This window comes from Nicotiana sylvestris, chromosome 12, assembly GCF_000393655.2.
Source record: "Nicotiana sylvestris chromosome 12, ASM39365v2, whole genome shotgun sequence".
Classification (NCBI taxonomy): Eukaryota; Viridiplantae; Streptophyta; class Magnoliopsida; order Solanales; family Solanaceae; genus Nicotiana; species Nicotiana sylvestris.
The window spans coordinates 87,465,152-87,483,179 of NC_091068.1; the positions used below are offsets into that span (position 1 = coordinate 87,465,152).

Here is an 18,028-nt window from a genome sequence, read left to right on the forward strand (position 1 = left end):
AGGCACCAAGATTTCCTAGTTGAATTATCCCTAAAATAATTAAGAGATTAAGTGCACTCGATGTAGTTACAAGTAGTTCAATCCTATCCTTAGATAGAATCTATAAAATGAGGGTAACACCTCAAGTTCTTATTAATTAATCTTTCCCAATCACAAATTATTTTTTCTAAGATTAATTCAAAGTTAATGGGTGAGTCCTAGGGTTAACTAATCCCTTTGGAAACAATAAAGAACAAGAATAATTAAAGAAACAACAACTCATAAAATATTTAATGAAAATAATTCAATACAAAAGCACAACAAGAGATTTAATCCACACTTTAATAATGAATATTCCCATAAACAACATTCAAATTTTGAAATAAATACTACACACTTAGATATTCAATAAAAAGCAAGGAAATGAACAAATGACTAAAAATGGGTAAGAAAATCTCAACCAAAAATTTCAAATCTTCAAGTCCCAAGTATGTGTGCAAGAACCCTAGCTCCAAGACTTATATTCTCTAGTCAAAGAATGCCAAAGATCTCTTCCAAATGAGCTGTGTCGAGTATTAAATGGTTTAGGACCAAAAAATGTGAATTTTCAAATCTATCCAGTTTTTCTGCCGAATTCTTATTCGCGTTCGTGAAGAAGAGATTTTTCTGATCATCGCGTTCGCGATTCATACTTCTGCTTACTGATAAGTGGGGATTTTGACTACTTATTAGTGCCTTTTAGCTTTCGTTTTAATCCAAAAGTGCTTAATTATTTTCCCGAAAATAGATAAAATGTGCTTAATTGCAGGAATAGTGGAAGATGAGCTCCCAAGATGAAACCCAACTCAAGAAAGACTAATCTGTACTCAAGGACAAAAATAGACACAAAAGCTCAGAAGTGCGGACCGCAGAATATCATATGCGGCCTTAGGTTGTGAAGAAATTCCCATTAGAGAAATGTGCAAAGTGTGGGTCCGCACATGATACGTGTGGCCACATAAACTGGGTCAGAGCAAAAGTTCAGAGAACCATAATGTCAAGTCCAACAAAGTGCGGACCGCATAATTATTGTGCGGCCGCAGAAGAAAAGATACACGGCCGTAGTCACATTTGTGTGGACCGCAGAAGAGCAAGGTGCGGCCGCAGACATTATTATGCAGACGACAGACATTATTATACAGAATAGGGAGTGGGTTGGGGGAATCTTCCACTAAAAAGGGCCCATGGGACCCTAACTCATAATGTTTGATATAATACTCAAATGAGCTAGGACTATGATCAATTTCCTAATAATGAGTTCAATTGTGCTAGATTATTAAATATATTGAAGGTGCTAAAGGTTCCGAAACTTGTCGTAGGAATTAGGGAAAGACTCAATTAAGGTATGTATGGCTAACCCTTTTCGTCTTAGTGTCGAACTCTTGGTGTCCGAATAATTTGCGTGAGTTCCGAGTTGATCATACTAGATGGATTGCCTTAATATGTTCTAAGTGTTGAAAGATTTTTGTTCCAAAATTGTTCTAAGTGTTTACCCTTAAATAATGCTAGTTGAAAATGTGATTATGTTCTCCAAGTGTTCTTTTTATTTTCTTATGTGTGCATGTCTTATATGATAGCACTTATCGACATGGATGATGAAATTATTTGAAAAATAATGGGAAGACTTGAATTATAAAATTATGCCCATTTGCCAAGAACTACTTAATAAGCGGGGCTGTTTTTCCTATGTAATGGAAAATGGAAAGAAATGAGAATTAAGAAATAATTAAGAGAGTTTATGTCCCAAGTAAAATGGCTTAGCTGATCGGGCCGAGATCGGACACCATGTTGTACCCATGGTGGCATTTATATTGGATTTATGATAATCATTGTGAGTTTGGATATGTCTCAATTGGGATGGCTTAGCCAGTCGAGCCGAGACCGGACTCCGTGTAAAAATATGGTGGCATTATGGGTTGTGACACTAAAGGTTATTAACCTAAAGAGATGGAAAGATTTAATCATAACTATGTGAACATTATTTGGTGTTTCCTTGTAATCCTGTGAAGTACTTGTTGATTCTATAACTGCATTCTATTTGTTCACTGTTCATCCTATTAAGATTTGTGTTTGCTTTACATACTAGTACAATTCGACAGTACAAATGTTGGGGCGCTACATATTTGAATGGATGTAGGTTGTTCCATCGCAGATAGAGCCGATCGCAGATAGTGGTGCTCTCTTTCTCTCCCTACAACAGTCTTGGTTAGCCCCCATTCCTCCCAGGGGTTATGCAGTTCTTCTTTTGTATAATTTCCATATTTTGAGGTATAGTCGGGGCCTTGTTGCCGACATTGTCATATTGGTCCTTTATATCCTTAGAGGCTCCGTAGATGTTTATGTGGGTCATATGATTTTCGGGGTGGTCACTGGATCACGTTGTATTTTGAAACTCTTCTCCAATAGATTGTCAACTGTATGTACATTTGAAAACTTAACTATGGCATATAGTGTTTAAGTAAAAATGAACTAGTGACGTTTATGTATTTATATAACTGACCTCTCCCATGTTTAACAATTGGTGATGTGTTTCCCTTTTTTTGATTATGAATCAATCGGGTAGGAAAGGCTGGATAGGATTGCTCAACCAAGTTCACTCGATTGTGCACCGGTCGTGCTCCCCGAGGTTGGGGTGTGATAGCAAAATTGGAGACAAAGGTTAGTATCATGCAAAGAGAAGGCATTGTTTAGCCTTATGCAAATATGGAGGTAGGGCTTAGCCTCATGTAAGGTTCGGGATAGAGCATAGTCCTATGCAAATGGAAGGCAATGCTTAGCCTTATATAAATGAACAGGTAGCAAATAGGAGTAGAGTATTTCTTAGCTAGAGATATATTTGCATCTGGCGGCTTGATTGATAGTGACATTGATCTGTGTATGTTTGCGAATACTTCTGTTAGGTTCACCATGCCTGCGTCCGAAGAAATATTGTGAGTTTTATAAGGGGAGGTTGGTTCGTGCCTTCTTCTGCTGGCTGTACTTTGCTCCATTCTGGAGGCCTTGTTTGAGTTGCCCTGGGTAACACCTGGCTGTCACAGAAATAGAGTTTTCAAAAATATGCACTTATTGATGAAAATAGAGTTATTTTAGAAAACATAGTGAAATATCAAGTAATCTTAGATGAACTAGTGACTGTAACACATTTCAGAGACATTGCAGCTTTCTCGTATTAGAATTTTGAGGGTCCTCCTCAAAATTCTGCCCCAGTTTAGTAAATGATCCTTTACCGTTTGCGAGTGACAAAACTTGTTGAACCTTCTTCGGAATTTTGAGAATCCTTCTGAAAATTCTACCCTAGTTTCTTAACCAATTTCTGACTTTCTGGCATATGATGACGTCGTCTGGACTTGCTCCGGAATTTTGAGGGTCCTCCTCAAAATTCTGCCCCAGTTCTTGGTTTTGGGGGAAAATGAAAATTTTATTATGATATGACCGAACCCACAGGGCTGCCTACGTATCCCCTCTTAAACGGGAATCAGGTCAAGCGTCGTTCAATTACATCATATAAAGAGATGTAAATAGTCTAAACATAGTATCTCTTGACTGCGTCTGAATTGATTGGTTTTGGCCAAACTTCTCCGTCCATTTTTGCAAGTATGAGTGCTCCTCCTATTAGTACCCTGTGAACCATGTAGGGACCTTGCTAGGTGGGAGAGAATTTCCCTTTGGCTTCATCTTGATGCGGGAAGATCATCTTCAGCACTAGCTGTCCTGATGCAAATTGCCTTGGTTTGACTCTTTTGTTGAAAGCTCTGGACATTCTATTCAGATAAAGCTGACTGTGACATACTGTGTTCCTTTTTTTCCCGTCTATGAGGGCCAATTGCTCGTAGCGACTCCTTATCCATTATGCGTCGCTGAGTTCGGCTTCCTGTATGATTCTTAAAGAAGGGATTTCTACCTCGGCTGGAATGACAGCTTCGGTACCATAAACCAGTAAATATGTAGTTGCCCCAATTGATGTGCAGAATGTAGTGCTTTCCCGCAATAGGGAAAAGGGTAACTTCTCGTGCCATTGTTTGTGGTTTTCTACCATCTTCCTTAGTATTTTCTTGATGTTCTTGTTGGCGGCTTCTACGGCTCCGTTCATCTGAGGTCCGTATGATGTAGAGTTATTGTGCTTGATTTTGAAGGTTTTACACATGTCTTTCATCAGGTCACTGTTAAGATTGGCGGCATTATCAGTGACAATGTACTCAGGAACTCCGAATCGGCAAACAATACGATCCTTTACAAAGTCTGTGATGACTTTCTTGGTTACAACTTTGTAGGATGCAGCTTCTACCCATTTAGTGAAGTAGTCAATGGCCACTAAAATGAACATGTGTCCATTTGAAGCAGTAGGCTCGATCGGACCGATGACATCCATTCCCTAGGCAGAAAAAGGCCAAGGTGCACTTGTTGCGTTGAGCTCATTAGGTGGTACCCTTATTATGTCTGCTTATACCTGACATTGGTGGCATTTCTGTACATATCGGATGCAATCTGTCTCCATGGTCATCCAAAAATATCCAGCTCTGAGTATTTTCTTGGCTAGAACAAAACCATTCATATGTGGTCCACAAGTTCCGGCATGTATTTCTTCGAGTAATCTGGAAGCTTTCTTTGCGTCAACACACCTTAACAACCGTAGATCAGGGGTTTTTCTATACATGGTCCCTCTGCTTTTGGAAGAAGTGATTGGATAGCCTCCGCAGCGTGCGTTTCTGAGTGTGGTTTGCCTGTTCTGGGTATTCTTCTCTTGTCAAATATTCTTTGATGTTGTGGAACCAATGTTTCCCATCCGTCTTCTCCTTGACATGAGCACAGTAAGTCGGTTGATTATGAATTCTCACCGGGACGGGATCAATGAAATTCTTGTCTGGATGTTGTATCATTGATGACAAAGTGGCTAGTGCGTCTGCAAACTCATTTTGAATTCTGGGTACATGTTTGAATTCTATCTTTGTAAATCCTTTCATCAATTCCTACACATGATACAAGTATGATAGTATCTTTGTGTTCTTTGTACCCCACTCTCCTTGAACCTGATGTACCAGAAGATCTGAATCTCCAATTGCTAATAACTCTTGTATATTCATATCGATGGCCAGATTGATCCCCATGATGCAAGCCTCATATTCTGCCATGTTGTTGGTGCATGGAAACCTAATCTTTGCAGATACATAGTAGTGTTGACATGTCTCTAATGCCAAAACCGCTCCAATTCCCACTACTTTGAAGTTTGTAGCTCCGTCAAAGAACATTCTCCAACCGTCATACGCTTCAATAATGCCCTCTCCTACGAATGACACTTCTTCATCAGGAAAATGCATTTTCAAGGGTTCGTATTCTCCTTCCACAGGATTTTCAACAAGATGGTCTACCAATGCTTGTCCCTTGACCGCCTTTTGAGTTACATAGATGATGTCGAACTCACTTAACAATATCTGTCGCTTGGCTAATATTCCTGTCGGCATAGGCTTCTGAAAGATGTACTTCATAGGGTCCATCCTGGATATGAGGTATGTGGTATAGGCACAGAAGTAATGCCTTAATATCTGAGTCGTCCAAGTCAAAGCATAGCAAGTGCGTTCCAATAGAGAATATCGTGCTTTGTAATGTGTGAACTTCTTGCTCAAGTAGTATATAGCTTGCTCCTTTCTCCTTGTCTCGTCATGTTATCCCAAAACACATCCGAAAGCTTCATCTAATACAGATAGATAGAGTAGCAAAGTTCTCCCAGGTTCTGGAGGGACTAGGACTGGTGGTGTGGACAGGTACTCCTTGATTTTGTCAAAAGCCTTCTCACAATCTTCGGTCCAACTTGTTTCAGCATCTTTCCTCAACATCTTGAAGATAGGTTCACATATGATTGTGAACTATGCTATGAAGCGACTGATGTAGTTGAGATGTCCTAGGAAGCTCATCACATCCTTCTTGCTCTTTGGTGGCGGTAATTATTGAATAGCGTTAACTTTGTATGGGTCCAACTTAATTCCCCGACGGCTGACAATGAAGCCCAATAACTTTCCTATGGGAACCCCGAACGCACATTTTGCGGGGTTAAGTTTTAAGTTGTACCTCCTTAACCTGTAAAAGAACTTTCTCAAGTCTGCTATGTAATTTGCAGCCCTCTTGGATTTGATAATGACATCGTCAACATACACCTCTATTTCTTGGTGTATCATATCATGGAAGATGGTTGTCATGGCTCTCATGTAAGTAGCCCCAGAATTCTTTAGACCAAATGGCATCATCTTGTAGTAGTACACCCCCATGGTGTAATAAAAGTTGTTTTCTATGTGTATTCTTCATCCATCCAGATCTAGTGATAACCCGCGAAGCAATCTACAAAGGATTGGAGCTCATGCTTGGCGCAATTTTCGATCGGGATGTGTATATTTGGCAGTGGAAAGTCGTCCTTGGGACTTGCTCTATTTAAGTCTCGATAGTCAACACATACTCTTACTTTCCTATCCTTCTTCGGAACTGGTACAATGTTGTCTAACCAGGTCGGGTACTCAACTACCCTGAGGACTTTGGCCTTGATCTGCTTAGTGACCTCCTTCTTGATTTTCAGGCTCATGTCTAGTTTGAACTTTCTGAGTTTCTGCTTCACCGGCGGACATATTGGATTGGTAGGAAACTTGTGAGCCACTATGGATGTGCTCAAACCGGTCATGTCATCATATGACCATGAAACGATGTCCTCATATTCCTTTAAGAAATGAATGTACTCCTCCTTCTCTGGCGGTGATGTGCGAATGCTTATGCGAATCTCTTTGACGGTTCGACGTCTCCCAAATTTGCTGCTTCGGTTTCGTCCAGGTTGGACTTAGGCTTATTCTCAAAGTTCTCCACATCTCGGACAATTTCCTCAGGTATTTCATCTTTTTCCTCTGAGTCACTATCCTTATATTGCATTGTCTCATTACATGTTACAGTCATCGGTTCATCAAGAAAAGTAATAATAACTCCAGGGACTCGGCGCGCCCAGGATGGTGTGGCGGTCCAATTCCTAAGAACATCTCCCTTCTCCACAGTCTGAATGGTGAGGCCTTCATCCCCCTCCTCCTTAATTATCACACTATAGTCCATATCTCCGTCCTCCAGAAACAAATTTCTCAGCCCAGCTAAGGCATCTTCCTCTACAGTTCCCCATATTGTGTCAGCCTGGTGAAAAGTTTGACTCAGATGTGGCACTGGTTGCTCGAGAGGGTAATAAGGTCTACACCATGGAGGCAACCAATAGTTATACTCTTGACATGTATACTGGTATCAGATCCCGAAGGTTGTACCATGATGTTTCAGCTATATTGTCTTAGTAATGCTCTGGAGATTCTTCCCAAGCCCTTTGCAGGGTTCTTACTTAGTCCATGCCAGTATGCTTTCTATCTTGTTACTCCACCATTTATCCTTCTCAACTGCATTGACATGCTCAATGTGGTGATAAGTTTCTCTTCCTAGCCTTCTTCTATTCCCTATATCCGGGATGGTTTAACTGGTGTAAATATGATTACTTCCATCTCCGTGAATGATCACCTCCTGATGGTTCCATTCGAACTTTACGGCCTGGTGTAGTGTGGAAGCCATAGCCCCAGTGGCATGTATCTAAGGTCGACCTAACAGAAGATTGTATGTAGCTGATATGTCAATCACTTGGAATTCAACATCGAACAAGGTTGGCCTCATCTGCAGACAAAGAATAATCTCCCCAATTGTGGACCTTTGAGACCCATCAAAAGCTTTCACGTTCATATTTTCTGCTTGTATCTCATGGAAACCTTTGCCCAATCTTTTTAGAGTATCCAACGGACAAATGTTGAGCTTGAACCTCCATCGATCAGGACTCTAGCAATGAATTTGTCTTCAAATTATACTGTGATATGCAATGCTCGGTTATGATTCAACCCTTCAGGCGGTAATTCATACTCGTGGAAGGCGATTTTATGGCTTTCCAGCTCTTGCCCCACTATGTTGGCTATTTCTCCGCATGTGATATTGTTGGGCACATATGCTTCATTTAACACCCTTATCAAAGTATTCTTGTGCGCCTATGAGTTTTGTAATAGTTATAGGATGGATATCTGAGCGGGGGTTTTGTTCAAATGATCAATGTCGGAGTATTCCCTCGCTTGTACTTTCCTCCAAAGATCATTCGACCCAGTTTCGATGACAGGTTGTTTAGTAGCAGCCTCCTTATTTGATCCTCCCAAGTGTTTAGGTGTATAGACCCTTCCCGTTTTGGTTATTCCTTGTGCGGCATCAGATTCCTCCATCTTTGCCTAGTTTCGGCAATGTAGTCCCAAGGTATGGCTTTGTAATTGAAAGGAGGTGTGATTGATACTGTCACTGTGAAAGGTGTGGTCACTTTTACCTCAAATGGAACAGGTGTGGCTGCAAGTGGAGCTACCTCAACCTCAAATGGAACTGATGCGGCTACCTCAATCTCGACTGACGACTGTGTCTGCACCACAATAGGAGTTAGTGTGACTGCAGGTTTAAAGTCATCGCCTTCCCGAATAAGCTCGATTGACCCCTCAGGATCCCATTCTTCATTCATCTCTATCACTTGTATCCCACCACCCCTATAATATGGGAGCGGATTGTTGTGGACTTTGGGCGCAACTTCTTTTGCCTGTTTGACCTTGTTGTCAATCAATGTCTGGTTTTATCTTTCAATGTTTGGCACTCGTCAATGGTGTGCCCCTTTATACCAGAATGATATGCACATGTTTTGTTTGGGTTGACCCATTGAGATGAGTTCTACACTGCCATAGCAGGAATAGGAGTGACATAACTAGCGGACTTCAACCTTTCGTACAGTTGGTCGATGGGCTTAGTAATAGTGGTGTATTGTCTGGGTGGTTAGCGATCAAAGTTAGGTCGGGGATTCTGATAATTTGGACAAGTTAGAGGTGAATGATAGTAGGCTGACTGGGTGTTATAAGTATGATAGGCGGTGGTGGGTTGAGAATATCTAGGAGATGAGAGTTGGTATATAGGTGGAGGTGTTTCGTTTGTGGGCGGAGGTGTTTGGTATGTGAGTGGAGATTTTGGGCCTTAAGCCACCATTACCACCCCCACGTCTTTCTTCTTTGATATGCCTCCTGATTGTAATGCTTTGTTCGTGGCCTGTAGTGCCTCGAAATTTGTTACAATCCCGCTTTTGATACCTTCCTCAATCCTTTCTCCGAGTTTAGTGATATCGAAGAACTTGTGATTCTCAATGACCATTAGCGTTTCATAATACTGTGGGTCATGTGCCCTAACAAATAACTTGTTCATTTGTTCTTCTTCTAGTGCTGGTCTGACCATGGCTACTTCCGACCTCCATTGAGTAGCATACTCGCGGAAAGTCTCAATTGGCTTCTTTTTTAAATTCTGGATGTAGAAGACATCCGGTGCATTCTCCGTATTGAACCTAAATCGGTCCATAAATTATGATGCCATGCTTAGCCAATTGGCCTATTTCTTAGGGTTCTTGCTTATGTACCTAGACATGGCATCTACGATAAGACTTCTCATAAAGAGCTTCATTTGGATCCTTTCATCTTTTCCGACCCCCATGAGCTTGTCACAGTAAGTTCTCAAATGAACCTTGGGATCACTTGTTCGGTCAAACATTTGAACTTGGGAGGTTTGTAACCCTTCGGTATTTCCACATCTAGTTGTATGCATAGATCCTCATAATTCAGACCTTCTATCCCTTTGCCTCCTTCGACACCCTGGTCTTGACTTGTCAATTTCTTGAGTTCCTCAGCGATGTTCTTGATGAGCGGTCCTTCTCAGCGTATTCTAGTGTGTAGGATATTGGTTGAGTAGAGTGAGGTACGATTTCCACATATATAGGGTTGTTTTGGTAAGTACCAGTGACTTGGGTATGGTGGTGGTCGTTGGTTGAGTTTTGAAGGTCGGGAATGGGTTGTGGTGTGTTCTGATGACTGTGATAGGTAGTGGCTTGCGGCTACTGGATTGGTTGATGATGGTGTTGTGGTGGAGTTGGTATCGGTAATGGATTGGGATTTTGAGGTGGAGTTGCATATTGATGTGGTGTGGGAGGGTTTTGTGGATGCTGGTTTGGTGTATTTTGGGGAGGCGCTGGGTTTTTGGTATTTTGTTAGTTGGTATCAGGGACATTTAGGGTGAGGGATAGGTTTGCTAAGTTGCGGAACTGCTCAAGTTCTCCCTGTAACTCCAGTATCTTTTGTTCCAACTGTAAAACCAAGTCATTCGGTGCCGGAGTACTCCGAGCGTCTGAAGTTTCCACATTCTTCGCATTTTCCTTTCGAATACCACCTAAATCATCTATTTTAGCTTTCCTTCTGCTCTTTGTATTACTTGGAGGAGGAGGAGGTGGAGGGCCTCTAGATCTGGTGTAATATGCCGATGATGCCAGTATGTGCGAACCAACCTTAGAGGATGGGAATAATAAAGAATAAAGAAAAACAAAAGGTAAATAATTCAGTAAAAGTTCTGAAATGTTTGCATTATTTAAACACATATTGCGAGAATGTAAATTCGTATCCTAATTTGGGAGCCTCGTTGTGCCCGATGTAGGCCTAGCGCCAAATGGATTTAGAGAAATTCAGTGCCAATAATTGCCTCATTTCATTAATGTAAGAATAGATAACCCAAAACGACGCTAAATAAGATAATGTTATTAATGACACTTGGACTTAGTACATTAAAAAAAGCAAGTAAACTAATCTACTTGGTCCTAGAAGGACCCTCTCCAGACTGGATGCTCTTGTCGATTAATTCCCCCAGTTCGTGTAGGTTTAGTAGTAAGAATGCCCTTGCCAAATGTCCTCCTTCATTTCCCTCAGTGTTCTGGAAATCAGTGACCCTTTTTCTCATTTTCCCTTCCAATTCCATCAGACTATACTCCAGATATTCCAGCCTTTCGCTGGATTTAATATTGCTCTCTTTCCATTCATTGATCATTTGCATTTCGGCCTTATGCTGCTCCATATGCTCAGCTTCAGACTCCCGAATTCTTTTACGCAGCTTGTTATACTTTATCTTTGCTTCGGCAAATTCGTCTATGACCCTGTTTCCTGGATCAACCCTTGGCTCGAAGATTCCTGCTATGTTATCATCCAACCATGAGGAGTAGAAGTATAAGTGACCCATATGATATCGGTCTGGCTCGATGGTATCCTTTCCACGATAATCTTCAAGTTCCATATGTGTTGTGCTTCATTCTTATACGAGATGGCATCACCCTGAAAATCGGCTATGAGGTGACTCATTTTAGCGACTCGCGGTATGTCCTGTCTCCTGCCTGCCTGTCTCATAACCCTGAGGGGAGCATAAGGGTATATGCCTCTTAACCCAATTAGTAACAAGTGGGGGACATCCCTGGATCTGATGATATACTCGTCGGTAGGGAATCACTCGAACATCCATTAAACCTGGTCCTCAATTAACTTGTTGAAAAACTGCACCCATCATACACTATCCTTAGGATGGGCAAACATGTCTGGAATATAGGTCATTCTCTTGGGATGATGACATGCTATGTGATTATTCCACGGCCTTCGCAGAAATTCGTGATGGTATTGACCCTTTTGGAGATGTTCTAGCAGCCAAACTTGCAGCAGCAAATTGCAACCCTCGAAGAATCTGAACCCCTTTTGACAACGTTACAAGGCCCGGTACATATCTGCAATGATCATGGGAACAATGGTATATGTTTGCCCCTTGATCCCATCCATCAATGTTTTGGCCACCATGGCCAGCCTGCTATGGATTCTGTCTCCTTGGATTGGGAACACTAGCATGCCCAAGAAACACACTATGAACACAAAGACCCTACGATGAACCCAACCTAGAGAGGTGATGGAGAGCTCATCATTAAAAATGCGGTAAGAGCTACTGTGACTGTATCGTTCATAGAGGAAGTCGAAAGGTATGTAGGAGTTTTTCAGGCACTCCAAGTCATCATTTTTCTTCAACACCGTCATCTTAAGAAATCTTTTAGTGGTGCGATTTTTAGGTGCCAATAAACCGGGGCTATCCCAAGGAAACCCAGGAAATCCCCCTATTTCTTCCAGAAGAGGGGTCATTTCTATGTCACCAAAGTGGAACACAACCCTTTCCTTGTCCCAAAACATGGTGGCAGCAACATTTTGTTTGGCTGAAGATCTAATAGAGAAGGCAAATTTCTTGAGACTCATTTCATATGATTTTGGTCACTTGAGGGAAGGTCCCTCCACCAATCTAGCAAAAGTGAGGTTATACTACCGACCATGCCAAATCATGGGACTTCGTGCATCATTTTATGCAAAACAAAAGGTGGTTAGGCCCTTTTCCCCTCCAAAATCATCTATTTATACAACAATAATTAGCATATTGAAATTTATTTCTCCAAACTAATGCACACAATCGTGATTGCGTCCGTTGGGATTATGGAAAATCCGATGGACGTTTAGGTGAGGCTTGTCTTAAAGGGTCATTATGTGGACAACATATTAACTCGGCTGGGTTAGACCATGATACATGTACAATTAATCAGAGTAAGGTTGCTATAGAGGTCTAGACTGGGACCCTCAAACGGACAACTTGAGGTGGTGTCGCATCCCATTTTTCCCATCCTCGCGGGGGAGGTCCAGGTTCCGACATTCATAGGGGTGCAATGACTCATTTCCTTTTGGGAATTGGGTATTTAAAAAGTTGCCACATTATGGATTATGGTGCGTTAGGTCACCTAGAGCAATTAACTCTTCGGTTGGTTTGCATTACCAGAGATTAGGGTAAGGGCACGAAATAACCTCAAGGGAAAGGTGTTAGGTACCCCTCATGGTCCACAACTGTGGGTCCCGACCAAACTTATATTTACAAATTAGTCAATATAAACAAGTAAGTTGTAATGCTCATTGAACAAGTCAAGTAATGAAATAAAGGTTTGAACAAAGTTTTAAATAAGGAGAGGATTTGGGGTAAGAAGGGGTCCTAGGTTGTTTATCCTATAGGATCACCCCACGCAATATCCGGTAAACACTGCTCAATGAGGGGCTACACGTGACATTAATGCGTAGTCATCATATCCCATGTCTACCCTTCCCATCCCCATATTGGTCATGCAAAGCGAGTGTTTGGTCATTGATTCCTATTGCGTGCTGCTACTCGCCCTTTCTTAATAGTCCCAGAGGGAGTTGGGACCTCTACCTATAGGTAGTTCTAGATGTACCCCAAAGGTTTTAAAGGCAAAACACTAAGGCGACAGTCAAAAAGCATCTAGGACTTTCACATAATGAGAGCAAGTAAAAGGTTCATAGTTTCCTCCGCAAACAAGTATGCATGCAGCACGACTCAACCACAAGTAAGGTCTTTAGTAATCAAAGTCCTAAAACAGGATTTCTAAATGATTATCCAGAAATAAACCACTTTCAGATACAGAAGTCACAAATATTATTAGCTGCCTAGGACCTCCTCTTTAAAAGCTTATTAGAATTCAGAGTCGCAGACGTCGAGTGACAGAAATAGCTTCAAAGAAATGCAAGTTTTGAATATGCCCTAAGGCTTGCCTACATGCAGAACTATGTCTATGTTAGTGCAGAAACAGACAAGTTTTCAAAATAAAACCTTTCAATACCTATAGGCAGAATATCTAACGGGATTAAAGCAATTACAAAAGGACCAGTTTTAGAGAGTTATCGCTTGACAAGGCCAGTTTTAAGAAGTAAACTAGGTGAGATAAAATCGAGTCATTAGGCTAATTAGATTATCAGACATAATTGGGAGTAGAAGTCCCTATAGGCATGGTATCTAGGTGTGTTACTGGTTTTAGGCAATTTGCAGTAACTTATTGAATCAGAATTATGTCATATAGGCATGGTATCTATACTTGAAGTGATTTAAAACATGATGGCTTGGAACCTGGAAACATGGTTTCTAACATGACAAATGCAAGATTTAGAAACATGGTTTATATCTGATGCAAATGACATTAAAAGTGAAAACATATAGACATGATGTCTATTATGCAAAATGAAATCAAATTCAAGAAGAGTCACACCCTATGAACATGTTTTCTATTGAGTAAAGCAGGCCGATTTGAAAGTAAAATCCTAAGAGTAGGATTTATACCCATATTACTCCATAAAGTATACATCTACCCACCCTTTTTACTGAATTACCCCGAATATCTGTTTACAAAATATTATAGGCCAACAAATGAATTACATAAATGAAATAAAAAACTAAGAAGCTATTCTATAGGGAGCCTGCAATCAGGCCCAAGTTTCTCAAAGCCTCCAATGGTCTTTGAAACCTCATTTCCATAGACAAATCAGGGTCTAGGTGCATCAAAGTTCCCTAAGGGTCTCAAGGACTCCGGGAAATGCTTACACCTAGACTTAGTAGCGAAACATTGAACCAGTGTTGTGTGGAAAGCCAGCCTCAGTATGCCAGATTTCCAAGGGTTATCAAGAGGATCCCAAGGCAGTACACATACTAGAGGGGGCAGAATGTATTAACTAAGAGTAGAGTGAAAGTGCAGGACACATGTTTGGAAGAAGTTTATTAAAGACGGGACTTAAAGGTCTATTTTGAAAGCAATTAGTAAAGCAATGGAGGTTGTTTGAAAGAGGCTGGAGTAGTAAACAGAGTTCAAACACTTCAGGATAAGACCACACACAGCAAGTTCACAGAATCTAAATGTATTCAGTAATCACACAGCGGTTAAGAGGTTTGGGGATACACAGACATTGCCTGCAGACATATGACCCCAGCAGGAGTATTAGGATTGGTATGGACATGCTCAGAGACAGCTTGACTCTAGCATAATCACAAACCAGTCATGAGGAACATAAACATTTATATGGAAATAGGGATTTGCGATTCACAAAATGGTAAGTGCACAGTAGGTAAAGGAAAACAATTTTGCAAACATGCTTGAATCACACAATGGAATACATGAGCTTAAAGGGAGGGATGTCCTACTAGCATGTTTAACTACAAACTCCACACCAAAACCATAAGTAAAAGCAGACTAGAAATAAAAGAAACTGAAACAAGAAAAGAAACATGTCGTTGTTGTGGCTGTAAATTAAACTAGGACATACCAGTGAAGATAGAAGTAAGCAGAATGAAAGAACCAAAGAGCACAGATGATTAGCCTTGGCTTGCAGTCGGCTAATAGTAATAAAATAACACAGAGATTTTAAATAAGAGATGGGTTTTTTGGAAGCCAAGTGTGTCTTGTTTGTGAAGGACTTAACGTATTTATAGTTGAAAGTAGATAGTGGAATAAGGTAAAAAATATAGTAGTATACTAATTTAAGAACTCAGAATCAATCACTTAGAGAATCAAGGAAGTACTTCCTTGAGTTAGGGGAATCAAGGTCAAACGGAAAGATTCAGTACCACATAAGGGGGAAAGGAGGAATCAGTGCATAATTAAATAAGGAATGGAGCCAGAGTCCATTAGGCATAAAGTAGTCGATTAGAACCAAATTTAGAAAGACCCAATTAACGAAAGACTTAGTAAAACCAAGTATCATAGTAAATAATATAATAAAATCAGTGAATTCAAACATACGAGTAGAATTCTAAGGCCTTGAAGGAAAATCATGCAATTACCAACAGTAAAGGAAAATTAGAACAAATTATGCGGGGTCATGATTCTGCGTGTTTCAACATATAAATAGAGACAAATGAATAGAAGTAGCAAACAAAACAAGGTCAATTATATAGGCAGAAAGAAATAAGAGATGAGCAAGCACAATCATATAGAGGTGATGTAAGTAGGCTAGAGATTCAGTAGGACATATTCGAAGCATGGCGACCACGAGAAATTAACAAGACCAAGGCAAAAAAAGTTATGCTAACACACAGAGCCTAGGCAAAGAGAATCATGCTAACACACGGAACCAAAGTGAAGAAAATCGTGCTCACACACAGAAAGAGAGTAAGAAAATCATTCGAACATATAGAAACAAGTAAAGAAAAATCAGGCTAACATACAGAAATAAGTAAATAAAATCATGCTAAGTCATAGAAACAAGAAAAGAAAATATTTTTAATAATTAGGGATTTTAACAGAGTCGAGTTAAAAAGCAGTAGGAACATAAAATCCATCAAAATAAACAAGGAAAAAAGGTTTAATCATGAAGAAATCGGTTGAACCAGGTATAGAAAGAACTCCGAGAAAACCCTAGTTTTCAAAGAAAGTAAGAACGTTTTAGACTAGAGGATCTTTCAGAAAAACGCTCAAAAATAAGCAAATCATAGAAGGAAACAGGTTTAAAGAATGAAAATAACACAGATCTGAGAGATCCAGAAGAGCGTTAGGGTTTCAAAAGTAAACCTAGGTAGAATTCGAAAGAACCTGTTGTAACTTCATAAATCGTAACACACATGGTGTGATTTTGCCCAAAATCACACCAGAGAAGCCTCGAACAATAGAATCAAAAACCCTAGGTCTGAATCGACATGGCCTAGGACCTTTGAATGCCTTAGAGATAATGAGCAAGGTGATGAGAGTAACCATTGGAGGCTTGGGGTATGAGAGATAGTCATCGGAGATGACTGGAGAAGGAGGTGAGTGGAGGAGTCTAGGGTTAGGTTTGAGAGAAGAGTGGAGATGAGAGAGTATCCGAAGGTGGAACCTTTGGAAAAGTGACTTAGCGTTAGGGGTCGTTTGAAAATTAAAAAGGAAAGGAATTATTTGGATCGTTGATTAAAACGGGTAGGTGGGTTCCGAATTTGGGTAAGGATTAATAGGGTATGGGTCGGGTGATTTGGGTGTGAAATTGGGCTGGAAAGGGGTCCAATATTGGCGATAATTGAAAGCCAAATTTGGTTGTTATTTAAATAGCCAATTTTCCCCTATTTAATTTATAAAAAATAGTAGGTAATTTCTGAAAAATAAATCAAGGTACCAAAATGATTTAAAATACATAATTAATAATTTAAAAATATAGGATCCATTTTTATGCATATAAACATAATTATATCTAAAAATGGGATAACATTGCAATTATATGCAATTTAGCTTTAAAAATACCAAATGTAATTGTAAAAAATACATAAAAATTACATTAGCCATATTTTGGCATAAATATAGAAATTAAATAAAATAATTATCAAAACAATAATTTTGGAAATAATTATTGGATTTTTATGGATAAAAGGGGAAAAATAAATCAATTTAAACCCTTAAAGTTATGGGAAAATAATAAAAACCTTGTGCATGCTTATATATGCTATTTCGAAGGTATTTATGCATATTTAAAATATATAGGAAAAAATTGGGTATCAACAACTTCCCCTTTTTACTCGGGAAGGATGAAAGAGATTTCGGGTAAAGAAATGATGACGAATTTTGACCGGATGGGATGTTTCAAAAGACGGAGGCCGAACTCCAGTTTTTGAGCTTCCTACATATCCCTGGTTTTATAGGAATCAAACCATGTGTAGTTCTGGATTCACCTTCGGAGTATGTCGATGGAATCATTGTAAGAACGGACACGAGATGTGGAAGCGGATACGGTGAGTGTTTATGGCTCGGGATGGTTGGAGGGAACTGGAGCAAGATTGCTCCGGCTAGGATAGCGGTTGCTTACTGGTTACCTACAAATAAAGATGCTACAAACGTATTTGCAAAAATTTAAACATGATGCAAATTCCCTTTGGACAATGAAGGCTGTCTTCAATTGGTTAAAGATGACGTCTTTGGACCATGATGTCTTGGGACATGAATAGTCGTCCCTTCTTAATAGTCCCGAAGGGATTTGGTACCTCTACCTATAGGTAGTTCTAGACGTACCCCTAAAGTTGTAAAGGCAAAACTCAAAGGCAATAGTCAAAAAGTATCTAGGACTTTCACATAATGAGAGCAAGTAAAAGGCTCATAGTTTCCTCCGCAAACAAGCATGCATGCAGCACGACTCAACCACAAGTAAGGTCTTTAGTAATCACAGTCCTAAAGCAGGATTTCTAAGCGATTATGTAGAAATAAACCACTTTCAGATACAGAAGTCATAACATTATTAGCTGCCTAGGACCTCCTCTTTAAAAA

At 40.1% G+C, this 18,028-nt stretch overlaps 1 protein-coding gene across 1 annotated transcript; it reads right to left on the reverse strand.

Annotated features, from left to right (window-relative positions):
• Positions 1–4,664: 4,664 nt before the first annotated feature.
• LOC138883326 (uncharacterized) lies at positions 4,665–5,333 on the reverse strand. The gene is made up of 2 exons (XM_070164007.1): positions 5,055–5,333; positions 4,665–4,985 (listed from the first exon to the last, which is right to left on the reverse strand). The coding sequence occupies exons 1-2, from the start codon at positions 5,331–5,333 to the stop codon at positions 4,665–4,667; spliced, it is 600 nt and encodes a 199-aa protein (XP_070020108.1).
• Between the last annotated feature and the right edge of the window lie 12,695 nt (positions 5,334–18,028).